The sequence below is a fragment of the Nomascus leucogenys genome, unplaced genomic scaffold (assembly GCF_006542625.1).
Source record: "Nomascus leucogenys isolate Asia unplaced genomic scaffold, Asia_NLE_v1 001526F_33260_qpd_obj, whole genome shotgun sequence".
NCBI lineage: Eukaryota > Metazoa > Chordata > Mammalia > Primates > Hylobatidae > Nomascus > Nomascus leucogenys.
In genome coordinates, this window is record NW_022096168.1 from 1 (window position 1) to 20,267 (window position 20,267).

At 63.2% G+C, this 20,267-nt stretch overlaps 1 protein-coding gene across 1 annotated transcript; it reads left to right on the plus strand.

Moving 5' to 3' along the window:
* Nucleotides 1-54: 54 nt before the first annotated feature.
* LOC115833838 (piezo-type mechanosensitive ion channel component 1-like) lies at nucleotides 55-20,243 on the plus strand (the record flags this gene model as incomplete). The annotated part of the gene is given in 47 exon segments (XM_030808654.1): nucleotides 55-252; nucleotides 1,682-1,793; nucleotides 1,875-2,053; nucleotides 2,130-2,278; nucleotides 2,387-2,569; nucleotides 2,871-2,998; nucleotides 3,156-3,170; nucleotides 3,173-3,283; nucleotides 3,286-3,311; nucleotides 3,411-3,459; nucleotides 3,462-3,557; nucleotides 3,560-3,585; nucleotides 4,127-4,190; nucleotides 4,193-4,251; nucleotides 4,321-4,384; nucleotides 4,387-4,529; nucleotides 5,091-5,295; nucleotides 7,888-7,992; nucleotides 8,357-8,510; nucleotides 8,591-8,834; nucleotides 8,921-9,017; nucleotides 9,109-9,280; nucleotides 9,866-9,955; nucleotides 10,028-10,131; nucleotides 10,457-10,528; nucleotides 11,574-11,674; nucleotides 12,227-12,329; nucleotides 12,404-12,460; nucleotides 12,547-12,719; nucleotides 12,878-12,984; nucleotides 13,169-13,348; nucleotides 13,500-13,599; nucleotides 13,601-13,759; nucleotides 13,841-14,029; nucleotides 14,137-14,458; nucleotides 14,872-15,004; nucleotides 15,087-15,234; nucleotides 15,334-15,548; nucleotides 15,657-15,815; nucleotides 15,896-16,043; nucleotides 18,389-18,577; nucleotides 18,701-18,793; nucleotides 18,867-19,039; nucleotides 19,115-19,237; nucleotides 19,322-19,401; nucleotides 19,480-19,666; nucleotides 19,744-20,243. Coding segments are annotated over 47 exon segments (6,234 nt in total), but the record flags the coding sequence as incomplete, so codon positions are not given.
* Nucleotides 20,244-20,267: the final 24 nt, after the last annotated feature.

The following is a 20,267-nucleotide window of genomic DNA, read 5'->3' on the forward strand; positions in this document are numbered from 1 at the left end:
GCATTGCCTGGGTGGGGTGCGCCGGGCAGCTCTGCAGCCCTCTCTGCCGCGCAGGTGTGGAGCATCACTTACCACAGCTGGCTGACCTTCGTGCTGCTGCTCTGGGCCTGCCTCATCTGGACGGTGCGCAGCCGCCACCAACTGGCCATGCTGTGCTCGCCCTGCATCCTGCTGTACGGGATGACGCTGTGCTGCCTGCGCTACGCGTGGGCCATGGACCTGCGCCCTGAGCTGCCCACCACCCTGGGCCCCGTCAGCCTGCGGCAGCTGGGACTGGAACACCCGCTACCCCTGCCTGGACCTTGGTGCCATGGTGAGTGTGCACCACCACATCCGGGGATGCCTGGGTGCACGGACCCGTCAGGGTTGTCGTCCTGTTCAATGTCCACTTGCCCGGGGAGTGGCAGCGCCAGGAAGGCAGATCCGTGTCTGTCACAATGGGGTCCCCTCCTGCCCACCCAGGGCCAGCCCAGAGTAGTTTCTCAGTGAGCGTTTACTGAGTGAGTAAACAGACAACCTTGTGTTGGCACGGGCACCACGCCTGTGCCCCGACACTGTGTGAGCGGGGGTTCTGCCCAATGGCACCATGCACAGCCCTGGGTCTCAGTGGCAAGCCGTGCAGGCCACATGTTCACAGGGTGCCTGCGTGTCTATGTAAGACAGGTGCCAGCATCGTGTCTGGTCACCTGTTTGCAGGCCAGTGGGTGTGTCTCATCTTGCGGGACTTGTGAGCCTGTGTGTGCCAACACGTGCACCTGTGAGCTTGTGTGCATATGTGAGCACGCACTCCAGCATGTGGATGTGTGCAGGTGCGTGCATGGATCTGTGCCCACGTGAACTAGTGAACCCATGTGTGATTGTGTGTGAGCACAAGTGAACCCATGCACTCATCCGTGGATGTGGGAGCGTGTGTTCATGTGTCTCTGGGTGGGTGTGAGCGGGAGGGTGTTTGGTGCCTGTGGGGAGGCTGCTGTGGATGGGCTGGTGCCAGCTGCCTCCCTGAGGGCTCTTGCCCCCAGCTGTGGGAGGGGTGTGGGGCCCCCGGCTGTGGGAGGGGTGCTGGGTCCCCCGGCTGTGGGAGGATGCGGGGCCCCTGGGCTGTGGGAGGGGTGCTGGGTCCCCCGGCTGTGGGTGGGGTGCTGGGTCCCCCGGCTGTGGGAGGATGCGGGGCCCCCGGGCTGTGGGAGGGGTGCTGGGTCCCCCAGCTGTGGGAGGATGCGGGGCCCCCTGGCTGTGGGAGGGGTGCTGGGCCCCCCGGCTGTGGGAGGGGTGCTGGGCCCCCGGCTGTGGGCGGGGTGCTGGGTCCCCCGGCTGTGGGTGGGGCGCTGGGTCCCCCAGCTGTGGGAGGATGCGGGCCCCCGGGCTGTGGGAGGGGTGCTGGGTCCCCAGCTGTGGGAGGATGCGGGGCCCCTGGCTGTGGGAGGGGTGCTGGGCCCCCGGCTGTGGGAGGGGTGCTGGGTCCCCGGCTGTGGGTGGGGCGCTGGGTCCCCCGGCTGTGGGTGGGGCGCTGGGTCCCCAGCTGTGGGAGGATGCGGGGCCCCCGGGCTGTGGAGGGGTGCTGGGCCCCCCGGCTGTGGGAGGGGTGCTGGGTCCCCCGGCTGTGGGAGGGGTGCAGGGCCCCCCGGCTGTGGGAGGGGTGCTGGGCCCCCTGGCTGACTGTGACATCCCGCGCTTGTTGCAGTTGCTCTACACCTTGACCTTCTGGCTCCTGCTGCGCCAGTTCGTGAAAGAGAAGCTGCTGAAGTGGGCAGAGTCTCCAGCTGCACTGACGGAGGTCACCATAGCAGACACAGGTGAGTGGTGGGCCAGAGGCAGGGGCTGCCCTCCTGCCTGCCCGCCCTGATGCCATCGCCTGCCCCTGGCTTGGCCCACAGAGCCCACGCGGACGCAGACGCTGTTGCAGAGCCTGGGGGAGCTGGTGAAGGGCATCTACGCCAAGTACTGGATCTACCTGTGTGCCGGCATGTTCATCGTGGTCAGCTTCGCCGGCCGCCTCGTGGTTTACAAGATCGTCTACATGTTCCTCTTCCTGCTCTGCCTCACCCTCTTCCAGGTGGCTGGCGGGCCGGGGTGGGGGCTGGGGCACGGACCCTCGCCGTGGTCCTCACCACCCCCACCTCACCCGGCAGGTCTACTACAGCCTGTGGCGGAAGCTCCTCAAGGCCTTCTGGTGGCTCGTGGTGGCCTACACCATGCTGGTCCTCATCGCCGTCTACACCTTCCAGTTCCAGGACTTCCCTGCCTACTGGCGCAACCTCACCGGCTTCACTGATGAGCAGTGAGTCCAGGCTCGGGCGGTGGGCAGGGGCACCGACACCCGTGCACTTCCCCAGGGCTGCAGGGGCTCTGCCGGAGGCCGGGCCGGTGCTGATGCTGCCCTCCGCAGGCTGGGGGACCTGGGCCTGGAGCAGTTCAGCGTGTCCGAGCTCTTCTCCAGCATCCTGGTGCCCGGCTTCTTCCTGCTGGCCTGCATCCTGCAGCTGCACTACTTCCACCGGCCCTTTATGCAGCTCACCGACATGGAGCACGTGTCCGCGCCTGGCATGCGCCTCCCGTGCCGGACTCACAGGTGCGGCCCCGCCCTCCCTGTCCAGTCCTGGAGAGGTGCAGCCTCCTGGGCCAGGGAGGGAGCCAGGTGGGAGTCGGACAGGAGCCACCTCCTCCACCTTCAGATCCTGATGGGCATTTGCTCATACCCAGGAGACAGCAGTAGCATGCAGGTTGCAGGGACAGTGGGCATGAGTTGCGACACAGCTGTGCACCTGACCTGGCAGCTGCAGCGGAAGCGGTGCAGACGGCTTCTTCCAGCCCCAGGAGATGAGAGGGGCAGGAACCCAGTTGGGAGATGACATTTTCAGACCCTCTCCCAGGCAGGATGCAGTGAGCGGGACCCCACTACTACAGGAGCAGCAGCAGCAAGAGGAGGAGGAGGGAGGAGGAGCCCAGGGACGAGGGGCTGGGCGTGGCCACTCCCACCAGGCCACACAGGTGCCTGAAGGTGAGTCGGGTGGGCGGAGCACAGCTGCTCACAGTCTGCTGTGCCATGTCTCAGCTGGGGGGCATTGACAGAGCCCCCTCTGAGCTCCAGAGCCTCTTCCTCACAGGGGACCCAGGAATCCCGTTTCTGCCCTGCACTGACCCTCACACCATCACAGGTGCAGCCAAGTGGGGCTGGTGGCCGAGCGGCTGCTGGAGCTGGCAGCCGGCTTCTCGGACGTCCTGTCACACGTGCAGGTGTTCCTGCGGCGGCTGCTGGAGCTTCACGTCTTCAAGCTGGTGGCCCTGTAACCGTCTGGGTGGCCCTGAAGGAGGTGAGTGTGGCAGGCAACTCAGCTTCAAGTCTGGGGTGGGGTCACTCTGGCCTGCCCGGCTGGCCTCCCAAGCCTGGCCCACATGCCCGCTGCCCTCAGGTGTCGGTGATGAACCTGCTGCTGGTGGTGCTGTGGGCCTTCGCCCTGCCCTACCGCGCTTCCGACCCATGGCCTCTTGCCTGTCCACCGTGTGGACCTGCGTCATCATTGTGTGTAAGATGCTGTACCAGCTCAAGGTTGTCAACCCCAGGAGTATTCCAGCAACTGCACCGAGGTACCGCCCCCGCGGGCTGGGGCGGGAGGAAGCTCTAGGCAACTGTGTTCGCAGCCCCACCCTCCCGGGGCAGCTGCTTCAGTGCAGTGGAGCCAGCAATGGAGGAGGCGGACTCTCCCCTTGGGGGGCCAAGGGGGCTTCCTGGAGGCAGCATCCTTCAACCTCAATCTGTGGACCAGGGGCCCACTCCCTGCTCACAAGGGTGTCCGGTAGGGGCGGAGTCCCAGGGTCTCCCGCAGTGAGGAGGGGAGGGCCCCACCCAGGCCTGGGCAGGGAGAGACAGGCATCCCTGCCTGGGACCTTCTCGCACATCCCTCCTTCTGCCTGGACCTCTCTTCACTCCCCTAGTCCCTGCCTGTGGTCTCCTGTCTCTGAAACACTTGGTCCCCTTTCCCGTGAAGGTGGCTCCAAGGCTGGCAGCCCCATGTCCCGGGCTGGGGGAGCAGTGGACCTGCCTCAGAGCTGTGGCTCTGGCGGGCACCAGGCAGGGCCAGGGGCACTGTGGCCGGGGAGGGGGCACTGATGCCCGGCCTCTTGCCAGCCCTCCCCCAACAGCACCAACTTGCTGCCCACGGAGATCAGCCAGTCCCTGCTGTACCGGGGCCCGTGGACCCTGCCAACTGGTTTGGGGTGCGGAAAGGGTTCCCCAACCTGGGCTACATCCAGGTGAGTGAGGGGCTGGGGGCGGCTGGGCGGGCGAGTACCCGGCTGCCCCCTGACCCTTGCCCTCCGCAGAACCACCTGCAGGTCCTGCTGCTGCTGGTATTCGAGGCCATGGTGTACCGGCGCCAGGAGCACTACGCCGGCAGCACCAGCTGGCCCCGCTGCCTGCCCAGGCCTGTTCGCCCAGCGGCACCCGCCAGCAGCTGGACCAGGATCTGCTCGGCTGCCTCAAGTACTTCATCAACTTCTTCTTCTACAATTCGGGCTGGAGGTGAGGCGAGGTCACTGCCTCCCCTGGGGCAGGGCTTGGCCGGGGGACGGAGGAGGAGGGCTGCACGGTGCAAGGCACCGCAGGCCTGGCCCCACCTGGGTCTGCCTGGGCCACAGGGGGGGGACCCAGGGCCCGGCAAGGCTTCCCCTGGACTCCTGCCTCGTGTGTCGGTGCTGACACAGGCAGGGGGCCAAGTTAGATCCACTCTACCGTACAGCCCACCTCCTGAGCCTCAGTTTCCCCTGCATGATGGCAACTGCCACCACTCCTGCCCTCTTACAGTGCCGTTGGCCCTGTCCTTGCTTGATGCCCACAGCCTCCAGGCCTGCTGGGTGGGACGAGAAAGTCCCTCTCCCCCGACTCAGTGCATCCCCACACCCCGCCCTCCCCCCAGGACTCAGTGCATCCCCACGCCCCGCCCTCCCCCCAGACTCAGTGCATCCCCACGCCCCGCCCTCCCCCCAGACTAGGCCCCACCACTACAACCCCCCCCCCCCAGACTCAGTGCATCCCCACCCCCGCCCTCCCCCCAGACTCAGTGCCTCCCCACACCCCGCCGTCTCCTCCCCAGATCTGCTTCCTGATGGCCGTGAACGTGATCGGGCAGCGCCATGAACTTTATGTGACCCTGCACGGCTGCTGGCTGGTGGCCATCCTCACCCGCAGGCACCGCCCGGCCATCGCCCGCCTCTGGCCCAACTACTGCCTCTTCCTGGCGCTGTTCCTGCTGTACCAGTACCTGCTGTGCCTGGGGATGCCCCCGGCCCTGTGCATCGGTGAGGGCACGTGGCTGGGTGGGCGTGGGCTTTGTAGTTTTGTAGACACCCGTGGGGTGTTTCCTGCCTGCCCCCGGCTCCTGTCCACCCTCCCTAGACTTAGCCTCGGCCTCCTACAGTCCCTCCTGCCTGCTCCACGTCCTACCCAGGCTCCATCACCTGCGCTGTGTCTCTCAGGGGCGGCCTGGCTCCCTCCAGGCTCTGCTGTTCTCTTTTCTTTTTTTGCCCAGTATTCTATCTTGAAATGTTTCAAACCTTCAGGAAAGGTGTGAGTCACACAAGGAGCGCTGCGTCCTCCGGGCCCCATGTGGGTCAGCTGTGATGCCTCACACCCAAGTGCTGCCTTGAGTATGCATCTCCTGGGGGCGGGTGTCTGAGCTCACAGCCCCACACTCGCGGTCCCATCTCCTGGCAGTGCCATCGTCAAACGTGTCCTCTGCATTCAAACAGCCCCAGCCTCAGCACCCTTCTTTGTGGCCATTTGTTTTTCAGACGAGATCTGGTCTGATGTTTGCTCTAGTCTCGTCTTGGGTCTAAGCGGCCCCCGCCTCTCCTGTCTCTTGGGCAGTTGCGGAGGGAGGCCGGCAGTGTTGCTGACGCCCTGAGACTGGATTTGCGTGGCTGTCCTGGTGTTGAGGCTCTGCTCAAGGCACACAGCACCCTGCGGTCTGAGATGGGGAGTCACATTTGTGCATGCGGCCGGCTCGGGCGTCCCACCTGCCCAACAGTGGCACCCAGGCTGTTGGCACTGGTGGGCTGTGTGGGGTCAGCTTTGTAGTTTTATGAAACAGACTTTCTTTCTGTTGTCTCTGTGCATCCATCAGCTGGGATTCCCATCAAGGAGAGCTGCCATTTATCACTGGCTGCTTTCAGAGAATTCTGTCATCCGCAGACCCTGGGCCTCCCCTCTGCTGAGTGGGTCCTGGCCCCTGAGGCCACACACTGTACATCATCTCCCCTTATGGCTGGGCATGGTGGTTCACACCTGTGATCCCAGCACTTCGGAGGCTGAGGCAGGAGGATCCCTTGAGGCCAGGAGTTTGAAACCACTCTGGTCAACATAGCAAGAACCCTTTTTTTTTTTTTTTTTTTGAGATGGAGTCTTGCTCCGTCACCCAAGCTGGAGTGCAGTGGCACAATCTCGGCTCACTGCAGCCTCCACCTCCCCGATTCAAGCAATTCTCCTGTCTCAGCCTCCCTAGTGGCTGGGATTACAGGCAAGCACCACCATGCCCAGCTAATTTTTGTATTTTTAGGAGAGACGGGGTTTCAGCGTGTTGGCCAGGCTGGTCTTGAACTCCTGACCTCAGGTGCTCCACCCACCTCGGCCTCCCAAATTACAGGCCTCCCTCCTGGGATTACAGGCATGAGCCGCCACGCCCGGCCCCATCTTGTTTTCTGCTCCCAGGCGCTGCTGCCTCATCTTCTGTTTCCCAGGCCCAGCCCTGTGCTCACAGCCACTGCTCCGGGGAGCCCCATCGAGTTCCAGGAGTGTGAGGTTCAGAGCCCAGGGTCTGGGCACTGGGGGTGCCTGTTGCTACAGGGCTGCCTCCGCCTCTGTGCCCTCCAGCTCTTCCTTATTGAAATACCTGCTTTCGAGCGTCATCGAGGCCAGCTCCGCTTCTCCTGTCCACCTCCTCCTTGTTGAAACATCTGCTTTCGAGCGTCATCGAGGCCAGCTCTGCTTCTCCTGTCCACCTCTTCCTTGTTGAAATACCTGCTTTCAAGCGTCACCTAGGCCAGCTCCCCTTCTGCCTCCTTTCACGAGGCTGCACTGTGCAGTCACCATCCTGTGAGATCAGCATGTCCTGGGTTCCCCAACATCGAGGGTAACTTTTTGTATCGTGAGGTTCCCTCTGTGGCAGATGGTGCTGTAGGTTTTGCAGACGCGTGGAGTCACATCCACCCCCTCAGTCCTTAGGGACTGACCCTCCGTGCCTCACACGCCTCCCAGGAAGTGTGGCCGGGGGCCCGGCAGTGCCACGGCTCCCTCCCCCAGCGGGCCCCCGCCCCTCCCATCCCCAGCATGTGGTCCTCAGGACGCCTCGTCAGCAGGACTCGCAGCAGGTGGCCTTTGGGTCTGGGTCTTTCACTCGTCAGAGCACACTGAGGTCTGTCCAGGCTGTCCCATGGATCCCAGTCCCACGTGCTGAGCTGCGCGTTCCCTGCTGTGGCTGCTGCGGGTTGAACCTTTCCCGGCTGCAGGCTTCTGTGTGGCTTCTGGCTGTTGTTCTCAGAGCTGTCCTATCCCACGTGCTGTCGTATCACACGCGCTGTCTTATCATGGAATATGACGCCGTGTGGGCCACAACTCAGGGAGGCCCAGCAGCCCCCACCCCGTGCTCTCGCCTCCTGCTCGGTTCCTGTGCCCCCGGGGGCTTGGTGCATAGTTTAAGGAATGTGTGTGTGTGAACACACAGTACTCTAGAGCTGTCAGTTCTCAAGACACCAGGTGTGCGTGAGGTGATTCCCATGGACCCTGAGGATTGGTGACAGTCTCGGGCTCTGAGGCCACTGGTCAACAGGTGGGGACCGGGTGTCTCAGGCCCCAGGCAGACCAGGCCCTTCCTGACATGACGCCCCCACCCCCAGATTACCCGTGGCGCTGGAGCCGGGCCGTCCCCATGAACTCCGCACTCATCAAGTGGCTATACCTGCCTGATTTCTTCCGGGCCCCCAACTCCACCAACCTCATCAGTGAGTGCCCCCCACCACCCTCGCCTCGACAGGGGACCCTCAGAGTACATTCACATCCCCCAGTTTGCTCACAAGTGTGCATACAGGCGTGCACGGGCGGACGTGCAGTCAGGTACATGGCAGCCTGCAGGCCCTGACCTCACATGCACGCACACAGACCTCAGCATGTGTGCACTGCAGCGCTGGTGCGGACGCTCCCACACCGGGGCTCCCCCAGGGACACCCGGCCACTCACCTAGGCAGACGTGTGTCCGTTCCCAGCGGCTGCACGCCAACAGGCCTGGGGTGGGAGGCGGGCTGTATGCGCTCTGCCCACCTCGTGTGGGTCCCCGTGTGTCACAGCAGCAGCTCCTGCGTCCTGCAGGCGACTTCCTCCTGCTGCTCTGCGCCTCCCAGCAGTGGCAGGTGTTCTCGGCTGAGCGCACGGAGGAGTGGCAGCGCATGGCTGGCATCAACACCGACCGCCTGGAGACGCTGCGGGGGGAGCCCAACCCCGTGCCCAACTTCATCCACTGCAGGTGGGTTCCATGCCACCCTCCACGGGGAGCCTTCTGGGAGGGGTGGTCGGGGCGCCCGCCATGACGCTGCTGCCTGGCAGGTCCTACCTCGACATGCTGAAGGTGGCTGTCTTCCGGTACCTGTTCTGGCTGGTGCTGGTGGTGGTGTTTGTCACGGGGGCCACCCGCATCAGCATCTTCGGGCTGGGCTACCTGCTGGCCTGCTTCTACCTGCTGCTCTTCGGCACCGCCCTGCTGCAGAGGGACACGCGGGCCCGCCTCGTGCTGTGGGACTGCCTCATTCTGTACAACGTCACCGTCATCATCTCCAAGAACATGCTGTCGGTGAGCCCTGCCCCCGGCCCCACCCGCCCGCCCTGCCCCGGGGCCCCGCTGACCCCGCTGACCCCGCTGACCCTGTTCTCCCCCAGCTCCTGGCCTGCGTCTTCGTGGAGCAGATGCAGACTGGCTTCTGCTGGGTCATCCAGCTCTTCAGCCTTGTGTGCACCGTCAAGGGCTACTATGACCGTGAGTGGCGAGGACGGTGGCCGGGGAGGGCGTGGGGAAGCCCCCCGCTCCTGAACCCTGGGCCTGACCCTTGCCAGTGCCTGCCTTGCAGCCAAGGAGATGATGGGCAGAGACCAAGACTGCCTGCTGCCCGTGGAGGAGGCTGGCATCATCTGGGACAGCGTCTGCTTCTTCTTCCTGCTGCTGCAGCGCCGCGTCTTCCTTAGCTATTACTACCTGCACGTCCGGGCCGACCTCCAGGCCACCGCCCTCCTGGCCTCCAGGCAAGCTGTGGCCCCGAGACAGCCCAGAGCTCCCATCTTGGGGCTGGGAGGGGGCAAGGGGAGGCACCTCGCTGTCTCAGGCCCCGGCCTGTGGAGAGCAGGCTCCGCCACTCTGTGACATGGGCGTGTCATGTAGAGGGAGAATGAAGGACAGCAGACCCCCGGCACCATCTCACTCTGCCGCAGTGCTGGGTCTGTCAGAGACCACAGGCTGCAGTTCTGACGGCGGTTGTCGTCTTATCCCCGGCCAGCTTTCTTGCAAAGGGCTAAGTGTCTCCACCAGCGGGAGGGCCACCGTGTGGTGTCACGAATGCTCCAGGGGAGGGGTTCTGGCTTGGGGCCAGCTTTGCCTGTTTCCCTGCAGCTCTGGTGGGCTGGGTGCCACGAGACGCCCCTGCATCTGTACAGCAGAAGGGCCTGTCCTCACCACAGACAGCATGGAGGGTGGGGGCAGCAGATGCCTCCCCCATCGGTGCCTCTCACCCAGCGTGAGCAGAGAGGAGCAGGCTGAGCGGGGAGCGGCAGCTGGCCCTGCTGCTGGGGCCGAGCGCCTGGTGCTCACACCCCATCCCCACCTCCCCACAGGGGCTTCGCCCTCTACAATGCTGCCAACCTCAAGAGCATCGACTTCCCCCGCAGGATAGAGGAGAAGTCCCTGGCCCAGCTGAAAAGACAGTAGGTGCCTCTGGGGCGGGGCCTCCCTGGCTTCTGCACGTGGTGCTCAGCATACCCCCCTTCCCCCTGCAGGATGGAGCGTATCCGTGCCAAGCAGGAGAAGCACAGGCAGGGCCGGGCGGACCGCAGTCGCCCCCAGGACACTCTGGGCCCCAAGGACCCCGGCCCGGAGCCAGGTGAGTGCAGCTGGAGTCCGGCACCCAAGGCCTCGTGTCCAGCATGTCTGTGCCTGCTGGCGTGTGCTGCGTCTGTGCCCGTGTGACATCCCACAGGGCTCCCAGCCCACCTGTCCTGTCTGCATGATCACCCTCTGTCTGGCAGGCCCCACGGCCGCCCCGTGACTGTCCGTCCACACACATGGGCTCTGAGCCCCATGGCCCCAATCACTTTGGGTCTCCGTGTTTGTCTCCACCCATCCTGTCCCCAAGACGGGGGCACTCACAGCCCCGACCTCTCCTGGTGCCTTGACTGCTGCCTCACGCTCACCCTGCCCCTCCACAGGGCCCGACAGTCCAGGGGGCTCCTCCCCGCCACGGAGGCAGTGGTGGCGGCCCTGGCTGGACCACGCCACAGGTACCCCCAATTAGCCCGCCTGTGGCCACCCTCTCAGGCACTCTGTGCCCCCACCTGTCCTCTGCCTGGGCTGCTATCTTCCCCTCCCTTCCCCCGACCCCCAGGTCCCGAGCGTCAGGACGTGCTCAGGCCTCCTGGGTCAGGGGGTGCCTCACCGACTGCAGAGCCCTGGGCTGAATGTGTCCTCTCCCGGCTATGCCCCCGCACTTCCAACGGTGGGAGTCTCGGAGCTTGCCCCGGTCATATGTGGTGGCTGAGCAGCGATCTCCCCTGGGGCCCAGCAGCATTGCGTTGTTCTATGTTTTTTGTTTCTCAGATGGAGTCTCACTGTCACCTCAGGCTGGAGTGCAGTGGCATGATCTCAGCTAATTGCAACCTCCACCTCCTGGGTTCAAGTGATTCTCCTGCCTCAGCCTCCCAAGTAGCTAAGGTTACAAGCATGTGCCCCACTCCAGGTCAATTTTTTTTTTTTTTTTTTTCGTTTTTGGAGACGGAGTCTTGCCCTGTCACCCAGGCTACAGTGCAATGGTGTGATCTCAGCTCACTGCAACCCCCACCTCGCAGGTTCAAAGGAATCTCCTGCCTCAGCCTCCCAAGTAGCTGGGATTATAGGTGTCTGCCACCACGCCCAGCTAATTTTCGTATTTTTAGTAGAATGGGGTGTCACCACATTGGCCAGGCTGGTCTCAAACCTCTGACCTCAGGTGATCGGCCCGCATCGGCCTCCCGCAGTGCTGGGATTACAGGCGTCAGCCACCGCGCCCAGCCTGTTCTGTTTTTCTAACTCTTACACAGCCTCCTGGGTTTTCCCCGGTCCTCTGCAGTCGGCCCACTCCGCACCCCAGCCCATGCTGGCCCTGCTCCTCAGCTGCCCTGCCCACCTCTGTCTTGTCCTACCGTGCTGGCCTATGTCCTGTGCCTGCACCGCTCCCGGCTGCTCCGCATGGGAAGGGTGGCTCTCGGGCCTTGGCCCATGCAGGTGGAGGGGGTCTGGCTGGGAGTCTCCCCGCATGGAAGGCTGGCTCTCAGCGGTGCCTGCCCACAGTCATCCATTCCGGGGACTACTTCCTGTTTGAGTCCGACAGCGAGGAAGAAGAGGAGGCTGCCCCTGAGGACCCTAGGCCGTCGGCACAGAGCGCCTTCCAGGTGAGGTGGGAGAGCCCCGACGGCCCCACTCCAACCACAGAGCTTGTGGTCCTGGACCAGGGCAGTGTAGGGGGTGCCAGATGCCCCCAGGGCCTGGGAGCCCAGCTCATCCACCTCCAGTTAGCCCACCCAGCCCCATCCAGGCCTCCCAAGTCCCATGGGAAAACCAGGCTACAGGGACATGGGTCATGTGTAGCCTACTGCCCCCCAGTCTTGGCTCTGACCACCCAGGTTCTGGTGGCTGCATGTGGCCTGACCTGTGAGACAGGCCCAATGCCTTTGTGCTGGCTGCCTGGCTGTCCTGGGTCCGTCTTTGGGCCCTGGCTCTCGGCGTTAGACCAGGAGTTGGGTGGGCTGCCCGGGTGGGGGTCTTCACCCACGGCCCCTCAGGGTCCCCATGCGGGAGGGGTCAAGGACATGGAGGTCCCTAGGAGACACAGAGCAGGGATCTGGATCTGGCGCCCAGCTTGCCCAACCCCAGCTATTCCTCCTCTTGCTGCCTGGGTCCGCTGGCTCGGGAGGCCGGGTCCTAACCAGGGGGCTGACCCACAGATGGCGTACCAGGCGTGGGTGACCAACGCCCAGACGGTACTGAGGCGGCGGCAGCAGGAGCAGGAGCAGGCAAGGCAGGAGCAGGCAGGACAGCTACCCACAGGTGAGCTGGGGGGCGTGGGGACTCTGAGGGGAAGCCGCGGGACTGCCAGTCGCTGACCAGCATCCTGTGCCCAGGAGGTGGCCCCACGCAGGAGGTGGAGGTGGCAGAGGGCCCCGAGGAGGCAGCGGCAGGTGCGTGGCCCCCGTGGCTGGGGAGTGGGAGGTCTCTCTTGGCCCCACAGGCTGCCCCTCCAGCGCCCCCTCCCGCCCTCCTGCAGGCCGCAGCCACATGGTGCAGAGGGTGTTGAGCATGGCGCAGTTCCTGTGGGTGCTGGGGCAGGCGCTGGTGGACGGGCTGACGCAATGGCTGCAGGAGTTCACCCGGCACCATAGCACCATGAGCGACGTGCTGCGGGCAGAGCGCTACCTCCTCACGCAGGAGCTCCTGCAGGTGAGCCCTCCCACGCACCACGCTCGTCCCTGCTCTGCCTGACCACGCCCCTGCCTGCTTAACAGCCTGGTCCCACGCCCACTCTGCATGAAACCCCGTGTGGGGACAAGAGCTGGACACAGCCCAGGCAGCCCTGAGCCCCCTCCTGTGCCCTGCAGGGTGGCGAAGTGCACCGGGGCGTCTTGGATCAGCTGTACGCAAGCCAGGCCGAGGCCACACTGCCAGGCCCCACCGAGGCCCCCAACGCAGCAAGCACCATGTCCAGGTAGGTGCTGGGGTGACCCGAGCCCCAGCTGTTGCCCCTGAAGAGTGGGCAACGCCCAGCCATCCCCGACCCTCGCCATTCCCTTGTCCACCAAAGGACCGTGGGCACTTCCACCCTGACCCTCCCTGCAGCCTGTGGTCAGGCCATAGAGCAGGATTCTCTGTGACCCGGCTTCCCTCCCCAGTGGGCTGGGCGCAGAGGAGCCGCTCAGCAGCATGACAGACGACACGGGCAGCCCCCTGAGCACCGGCTACCACACGCGCAGTGGCAGTGAGGAGGCAGTCACCGACCCTGAGGAGCGCGAGGCTGGCGCCTCTCTGTACCAGCGACGGACGCGGACGGCCAGCGAGCTGCTCCTGGACAGGTGGGGGCGGGACGCGCACACCACCAGCCTCACCATGGCCCTTGGGGAGCAGCCGAACAGGGGCAGGAGCCTGTCTGTGACCGGCAGCAGATCGGGCCGTTGTGCCTTCGGGCAGTCCTAGGCTCCCCCAAACTCGCGGGTCTCCCTGCAGGCGCCTGCACATCTCAGAGCTGGAGGAGGCAGAGCTGTTTGTGGAGGGGCGGGGCCGGGCGCTGCGGCTGCTGTGGGCCGTGTACCAGTGCGTGGCCGCCCCACTCGGAGCTGCTCTGCTACTTCATCATCATCGTCAACCACATGGTCACGGCCTCCGCCGGCTCCCTGGTGCTGCCCGTGCTTGTCTTCCTGTGGGCCATGCTGTCCATCCCGCGGCCCAGCAAGCGCTTCTGGATGACGGCCATCGTCTTCACCGAGGTGGGCCGAGGCCGCGGGGGAGCGGGCGCCCGGCCCACCGCGCCGTGACCCTCCCTGCGTGCTGAGCCCCCTCCCCCACAGGTCACAGTGGTCGTCAAGTACCTGTTCCAGTTTGGGTTCTTCCCCTGGAACAGCCACGTGGTGCTGCGGCGCTATGAGAACAAGCCCTACTTCCCGCCCCGCATCCTGGGCCTGGAGAAGACTGACGGCTACATCAAGTACGACCTGGTGCAGCTCATGGCCCTCTTCTTCCACCGCTCCCAGCTGCTGGTGAGTGTGAGCCCTGGCTGGCAGTGCAGGGCTGGGCAGGCCCTCTGGGCGCCTGTGGTCTCCACCAGGGAGGCAAGGCCCCCTCACCACACCCTTCCACCCCTCAGTGCTATGGCCTCTGGGACCACGAGGACGACTCACCATCCAAGGAGCATGACAAGAGCAGCGAGAAGGAGCAGGGAGCCGAGGAGGGGCCAGGGTCCCTGCCGGGACCCCAGGTCAAGGCAGGCCCAGGGCTCCAGGAGGAGCCAGGGGTGCCTGGGGCCACCACCAAGGACCACGTTCAGGTGGAAGCGAGGGTCGGACCTACAGACGGGACCCCAGAACCCCAAGTGGAGCTCAGGCCCCGTGACACGAGGCGCATCAGTCTACGTTTTAGAAGGAGGAAGAAGGAGGAGGATCCAGCACAGAAAGGACCAGCAGCCATCGGTATAAGCGCCCGGCCCCACAATCTCCTGCCTACCCAGCTCTCTGAGTGGGGCTACTGCAGGGAGGGTCTTTCTCAGATGAGACGGCCAAGCCCCGTGCGAGGCCCACCTGGATCCCAGGAAGGCGCCACTTCTGAGCCACAGCTCCCGCCTCTGCCTGCAGAGCCGTCCCTGGCTGCTGCCCCCAGGGATGCCCGCCACGTGTAGGGCGACCGTTGGCCTGGGCTGGCCCCTCACAGGTGCCCTAGAGGACACAGCCCCAGCTGTCTCCTTGCCAGTGACACTGGGAGCTTCCTGGGCGCCGTCTGCTTGTCTGTCAAACAGGGAGAATGCCAGCCTCTTAGGGTGGTCAGGAGCCATGAGCCAGGCCCAGTCCCCAGGGGGCCCAGGCAGAAGTCAGCTTTTCCTCTACAGAAGCTGAGGACAGGGAGGAAGAAGAGGCGGAGGAAGAGAAAGGGGCCCCTACGGAGAGAGAGAAGAGGCCAAGCCGCTCTGGAGGAAGAGTAAGGGCGGCCGGGCGGCGGCTGCAGGGCTTCTGCCTGTCCCTGTGAGTGACGGCGGCTGGGGGCAGCTGGGCAGGGGGGTGGGGAGGCGGGTACTGGCACCAGGCTGAGCACCCCTTTCCGCAGGGCCCAGGGCACATACCGGCCGCTACGGCGCTTCTTCCACGACATCCTGCACACCAAGTACCGCGCAGCCACCGACGTCTATGCCCTCATGTTCCTGGCTGATGTTGTCGACTTCATCATCATCATTTTTGGCTTCTGGGCCTTTGGGGTGAGCCAGGCCCGGGACCCCCGCAGTGTACGCAGAGCTCAGCAGCCACCCACATCCCCCGGGCCTGGCTCCCCTTGACCTATGCTCTCCTGGCCACAGAAGCACTCGGCGGCCACGGACATCACGTCCTCCCTCTCAGACGACCAGGTACCCGAGGCCTTCCTGGTCATGCTGTTGATCCAGTTCAGTACCATGGTGGTCGACCGCGCCCTCTACCTGCGCAAGACCGTGCTGGGCAAGCTGGCCTTCCAGGTGGCGCTGGTGCTGGCCATCCACCTCTGGATGTTCTTCATCCTGCCCGCCGTCACTGAGAGGTGGGCCCACACGTGGGGACGCTCGGTCTCCAGGGGCGGGGCAGTGCAGGCTGGGGGCCCTGCGGGGCTGTTTCCGATGGGGTCCTTGACCTGGCCATCCCGCCCCAGGATGTTCAGCCAGAATGTGGTGGCCCAGCTGTGGTACTTCGTGAAATGCATCTACTTCGCCCTGTCCGCCTACCAGATCCGCTGCGGCTACCCCACCCGCATCCTTGGCAACTTCCTCACCAAGAAGTACAATCATCTCAACCTCTTCCTCTTCCAGGGGTGAGTGCAGGTCTGCTGGGGTGGGGGTCACGGCCCGGGCAGGAGGGCGCCCACCTGACGGGAACCCTGGCTGTGGGCAGGTTCCGGCTGGTGCCGTTCCTAGTGGAGCTGCGGGCAGTGATGGACTGGGTGTGGACGGACACCACGCTGTCCCTGTCCAGCTGGATGTGCGTGGAGGACATCTATGCCAACATCTTCATCATCAAATGCAGCCGAGAGACAGAGAAGGTGCCTGGGCCCGGGGCGGGGGCCTGGACAAGGGCCAGGGACGTGCCCTCTCCCTAAGACAGAGGCACTGCTGCCACGAGAACCCGTGGTGCTGGAGGCCCTCCCAGGGCTCGGAGCGCATGGGGACATGAGGCGAGCCCACCCACTAGCTATCACGAGGCCAGTGATCTTGGCAGCTGCGAGTGAGTGCCGGGGGCAGAAGTGGGCAGTGGAGTTGGTCCTGTTCCAGGCAGGCTGGCAGCAGAGCAGGGCCTGGTGCAGGGGGTACCGGACAGACACCGTTCCCTGCGTTCTTGTTTAACGGCTTCTTTGAGAGAATTCATGCATCAGACCATTCACCATTTTAAAAGTACAATTCAGGGGTTTTTAGTAGATGCACAGTTGAGCATCTGCTTTTTCACCACTTCAAAAAGAAATCCGGGCCGGGCACAGCGGCTCACACCTGTCATCCCAGCACTTTAAGACATCGCGGAGGGGGGTAGTGCTCAAGGCCAGCAGTTGAAGATCTGCCTGGGCAACACAGTGAGACCCTGCCGCAGCAAATGTAAAAATAATTAGCCGGCAGTGGCAGCTCATGCCTAGGGTCCCAGCACTTTGGGAGGCCAAAGGAGGAGGATCAGTTGAGGCCAGGAGTTTAAGACCAGCCTGGGCAACATAGTGAGACTTTCTCTACAGAAAAAATAAACGCTAGCTGGGTGTGATGGTGCACACTTGTGCTCCCCGATCCGCCGGAGGCTGAGATGGGAGGATGGCTTGAGGCCAGGAGGTGAGGGCTGCATTAAGCCTGATCACATCACTGCACTCCAGCTCGGGCCACAGAGTGAGACCCTGTCTCTAAAAAAGTAAAAAGAAGAAACCCAATGCCCATTGGCTGTCATTCCGTTTCCCCCTCCCCTGGCCCCTAGTAACTCCTTGTCTAGGTCCTGGTTCTATGGGATTTGCGTATGGTGGATGTTTCATGAAAACAGGCTCAGACAGCATTTGTCCTTTTGTAACCGGCTTTCCTCACTAGCATGGTGTCTCTGAGGTCCACCCACGTGGCAGTACAGCCTTCCTGTTTATGGGCAAATGATATTATGTGGCATGGGATGGACCACAACATGCTCATCTATTGATGGGCTGTTGTGTGGGACGCTGCCAGGCATGCCGGTGTACACGTCTGTGTGTCCACGCCCCCCGTTCTGTGGCTGCATGCCAGGGCTGGAAGTGCTGGTTTCCATTATGAGCTGCTGGTTGTCCACAGCAGCTCCACCATCTTAGGTTCCCACCAGCAACACGAGGTTCCAGTTTCTCCACATCCTCAACAACCTGTTACCATGTCTTTTTTGTTCTGGCCATTCCTGCTGAAGGGGCTTTTCTCAGTTCCCTGTTGACCGACGTTGAGCATCTTTTCATGTGCTTGGCCATTTGTGTATCTTCTTTGGGGAAATGCCTATTCAAATCCTTTCTCTGTATTTTAGTTGGGCTTTTGAGACAGGATCTTGCTCTGTCACTCAGGCTGAAGTGCAGTGGCGTGATTTTGGCTCACTGCAGCCTCTGCCTCCCAGGTTCAATCGATTCTCCCACCTCAGCCTCCTGAGTAGCTGGGACTACAGGTGCGCACAACCAGGCCTGGCTAGTTGTTGTATTTTTTGGCCAGGTTGGTCTCGAACCCCTGATCTCAAAGTGCTGGGATGACAGGCGTGAGCCGCCACGCCCAGCAGTTGGGTTGTTTAATCTGTTGATGACATTGTTTTTCTGTAGATGACATTGGCTAGAAGTGACTGAGTTGGAAGAATTCTCTGTATTCTCCGGTTGCTAGAACCTTATCAATACAATTTGCAGAACATTTCTCCAATTCTATGGACTGTCTGTCTCTTAAATTTTCTTGATGGTGTCTTTGGAAGCACAGAGTATTTGTTTTGGTAATATCTGGTTTACTTTGTTTCCTTTGCCAAATCCAGGTTCATGAAGATTTGCCCATTTTCTTCTAAAAGTTCTATAGTTTTAGCTCTGAAGTTTAGCTCTTTGATCCACTTTGAGGTCAATTTTGGCATATGGTATAAGGTAGGAGTTGCATTTCATTCTCCTGCCTGGGGCGGTGCCTGCACCGTGTTGAAAAGGTTGTCCGTTCCCACTGAACGGTCACAGCTCCCTTGTCTGAGATCAGTGGCCCCTGAACAGGAGGGTTCCAACTGGACTCTAGTTCTACGCCATTGGCCTGCGTCTGCCCACCGTTAGTACTGCTATGCCATGCTGAGGTCAGGCTGGGGCTTTTGTGGGCTGCTGGGTGAGCTGGAGAAAGAGGTCATGTGACCCACAGGAAGGGCAGAGCTGAGCGTATGACCTGTGTTGTTCCCCTCCAGAAATACCCGCAGCCCAAAGGGCAGAAGAAGAAGAAGATCGTCAAGTACGGCATGGGTGGCCTCATCATCCTCTTCCTCATCGCCATCATCTGGTTCCCACTGCTCTTCATGTCGCTGGTGCGCTCCGTGGTCGGGGTCGTCAACCAGCCCATCGATGTCACCGTCACCCTCAAGCTGGGCGGCTATGAGGTGAGCATGCGTGGGTCCGCCTGTCCATTCCCATCCCCGGGGGTTCTGGCCAAGGCGGTGCAGCACCCCCAGCTGCTCCTCCACACTCATCTTTGTGGCCCTGTGTCCCCGTACCCGCCCCAGCCGCTGTTCACCATGAGCGCCCAGCAGCCGTCCATCATCCCCTTCACGGCCCAGGCCTATGAGGAGCTGTCCCGGCAGTTTGACCCCCAGCCGGTAAGTGGCCTCTGCCCTGTGACAGCCTGCAGGGGGGGTGGCTGCAGTCACTGAGGGTGTCACTTGTACCCAGCTGGCCATGCAGTTCATCAGCCAGTACAGCCCTGAGGACATCGTCACGGCACAGATTGAGGGCAGCTCCGGGGCGCTGTGGCGCATCAGCCCACCAAGCCGCGCCCAGATGAAGCGGGAGCTCTACAACGGCACGGCCGACATCACCCTGCGCTTCACCTGGAACTTCCAGAGGTGTGTCCTGGACTAGGGGCAGGGCCTGGGTGGATGGACCCGCCACAGTGGGTCACGCTGTGTTGCCACCCCCAGGGACCTGGCCAAGGGAGGCACTGTGGAGTATGCCAACGAGAAGCACATGCTGGCCCTGGCCCCCAACAGCACTGCACGGCGGCAGCTGGCCAGCCTGCTCGAGGGCACCTCGGACCAGTCTGTGTGAGTGAAGGGGCCCGGGTGGTGGGCAGGAGGGCTGTGCCAGGTTGGCTGGGCCAGGCCTGACCTGCCAGCACCTCCCTGCAGGGTCATCCCCAATCTCTTCCCCAAGTACATCCGTGCCCCCAACGGGCCCGAAGCCAACCCTGTGAAGCAGCTGCAGCCCAGTGAGTGTGGGCGTGGGGGTTGGGGGAGGCTAGATAGGGGTGACCTACGGCCCCAACCATCTTCTCGCTCTGCCCCAGATGAGGAGGCCGACTATCTCGGCGTGCGTATCCAGCTGCGGAGGGAGCAGGGTGCGGGAGCCACCGGCTTCCTCGAATGGTGGGTCATCGAGCTGCAGGAGTGCCGGACCGACTGCAACCTGCTGCCCATGGTCATCTTCAGCGACAAGGTCAGCCCACCGAGCCTCGGCTTCCTGGCTGGCTACGGGTGAGTGAGTGGCTGGGGGGCACCCTGCAACTTGGGGGGCTCCGGGCGGCCCCAGGACTCACCAGCTTCCCCCGCAGGATCATGGGGCTGTACGTGTCCATCGTGCTGGTCATCGGCAAGTTCGTGCGTGGATTCTTCAGCGAGATCTCGCACTCCATTATGTTCGAGGAGCTGCCGTGTGTGGACCGCATCCTCAAGCTCTGCCAGGACATCTTCCTGGTGCGGGAGACTCGGGAGCTGGAGCTGGAGGAGGAGTTGTACGCCAAGCTCATCTTCCTCTACCGCTCACCAGAGACCATGATCAAGTGGACTCGGGAGAAGGAGTAGGAGCTGCTGCTGCGCCCGAGGGAAGGAGCCGGCCTGCTGGGCAGCGTGACCACAGGGGGCGGCACTCCTCAGGCCGGGGGAGCCGCTGCCCCGTCTAAGGCCGCCAGCTGTGATGCATCCTCCCGGCCTGCCTGAACCCTGATGCTGCTGTCAGAGAAGGACACTGTCCCACGGCCTGCGTGGCGCTGCCGTCCCCCACGCGTACTGTAGAGTTTAATTAAAAATGTTTCTTTGTTTTATTTATACAAATAGACAATCAAAGGCCAGTCCCCCA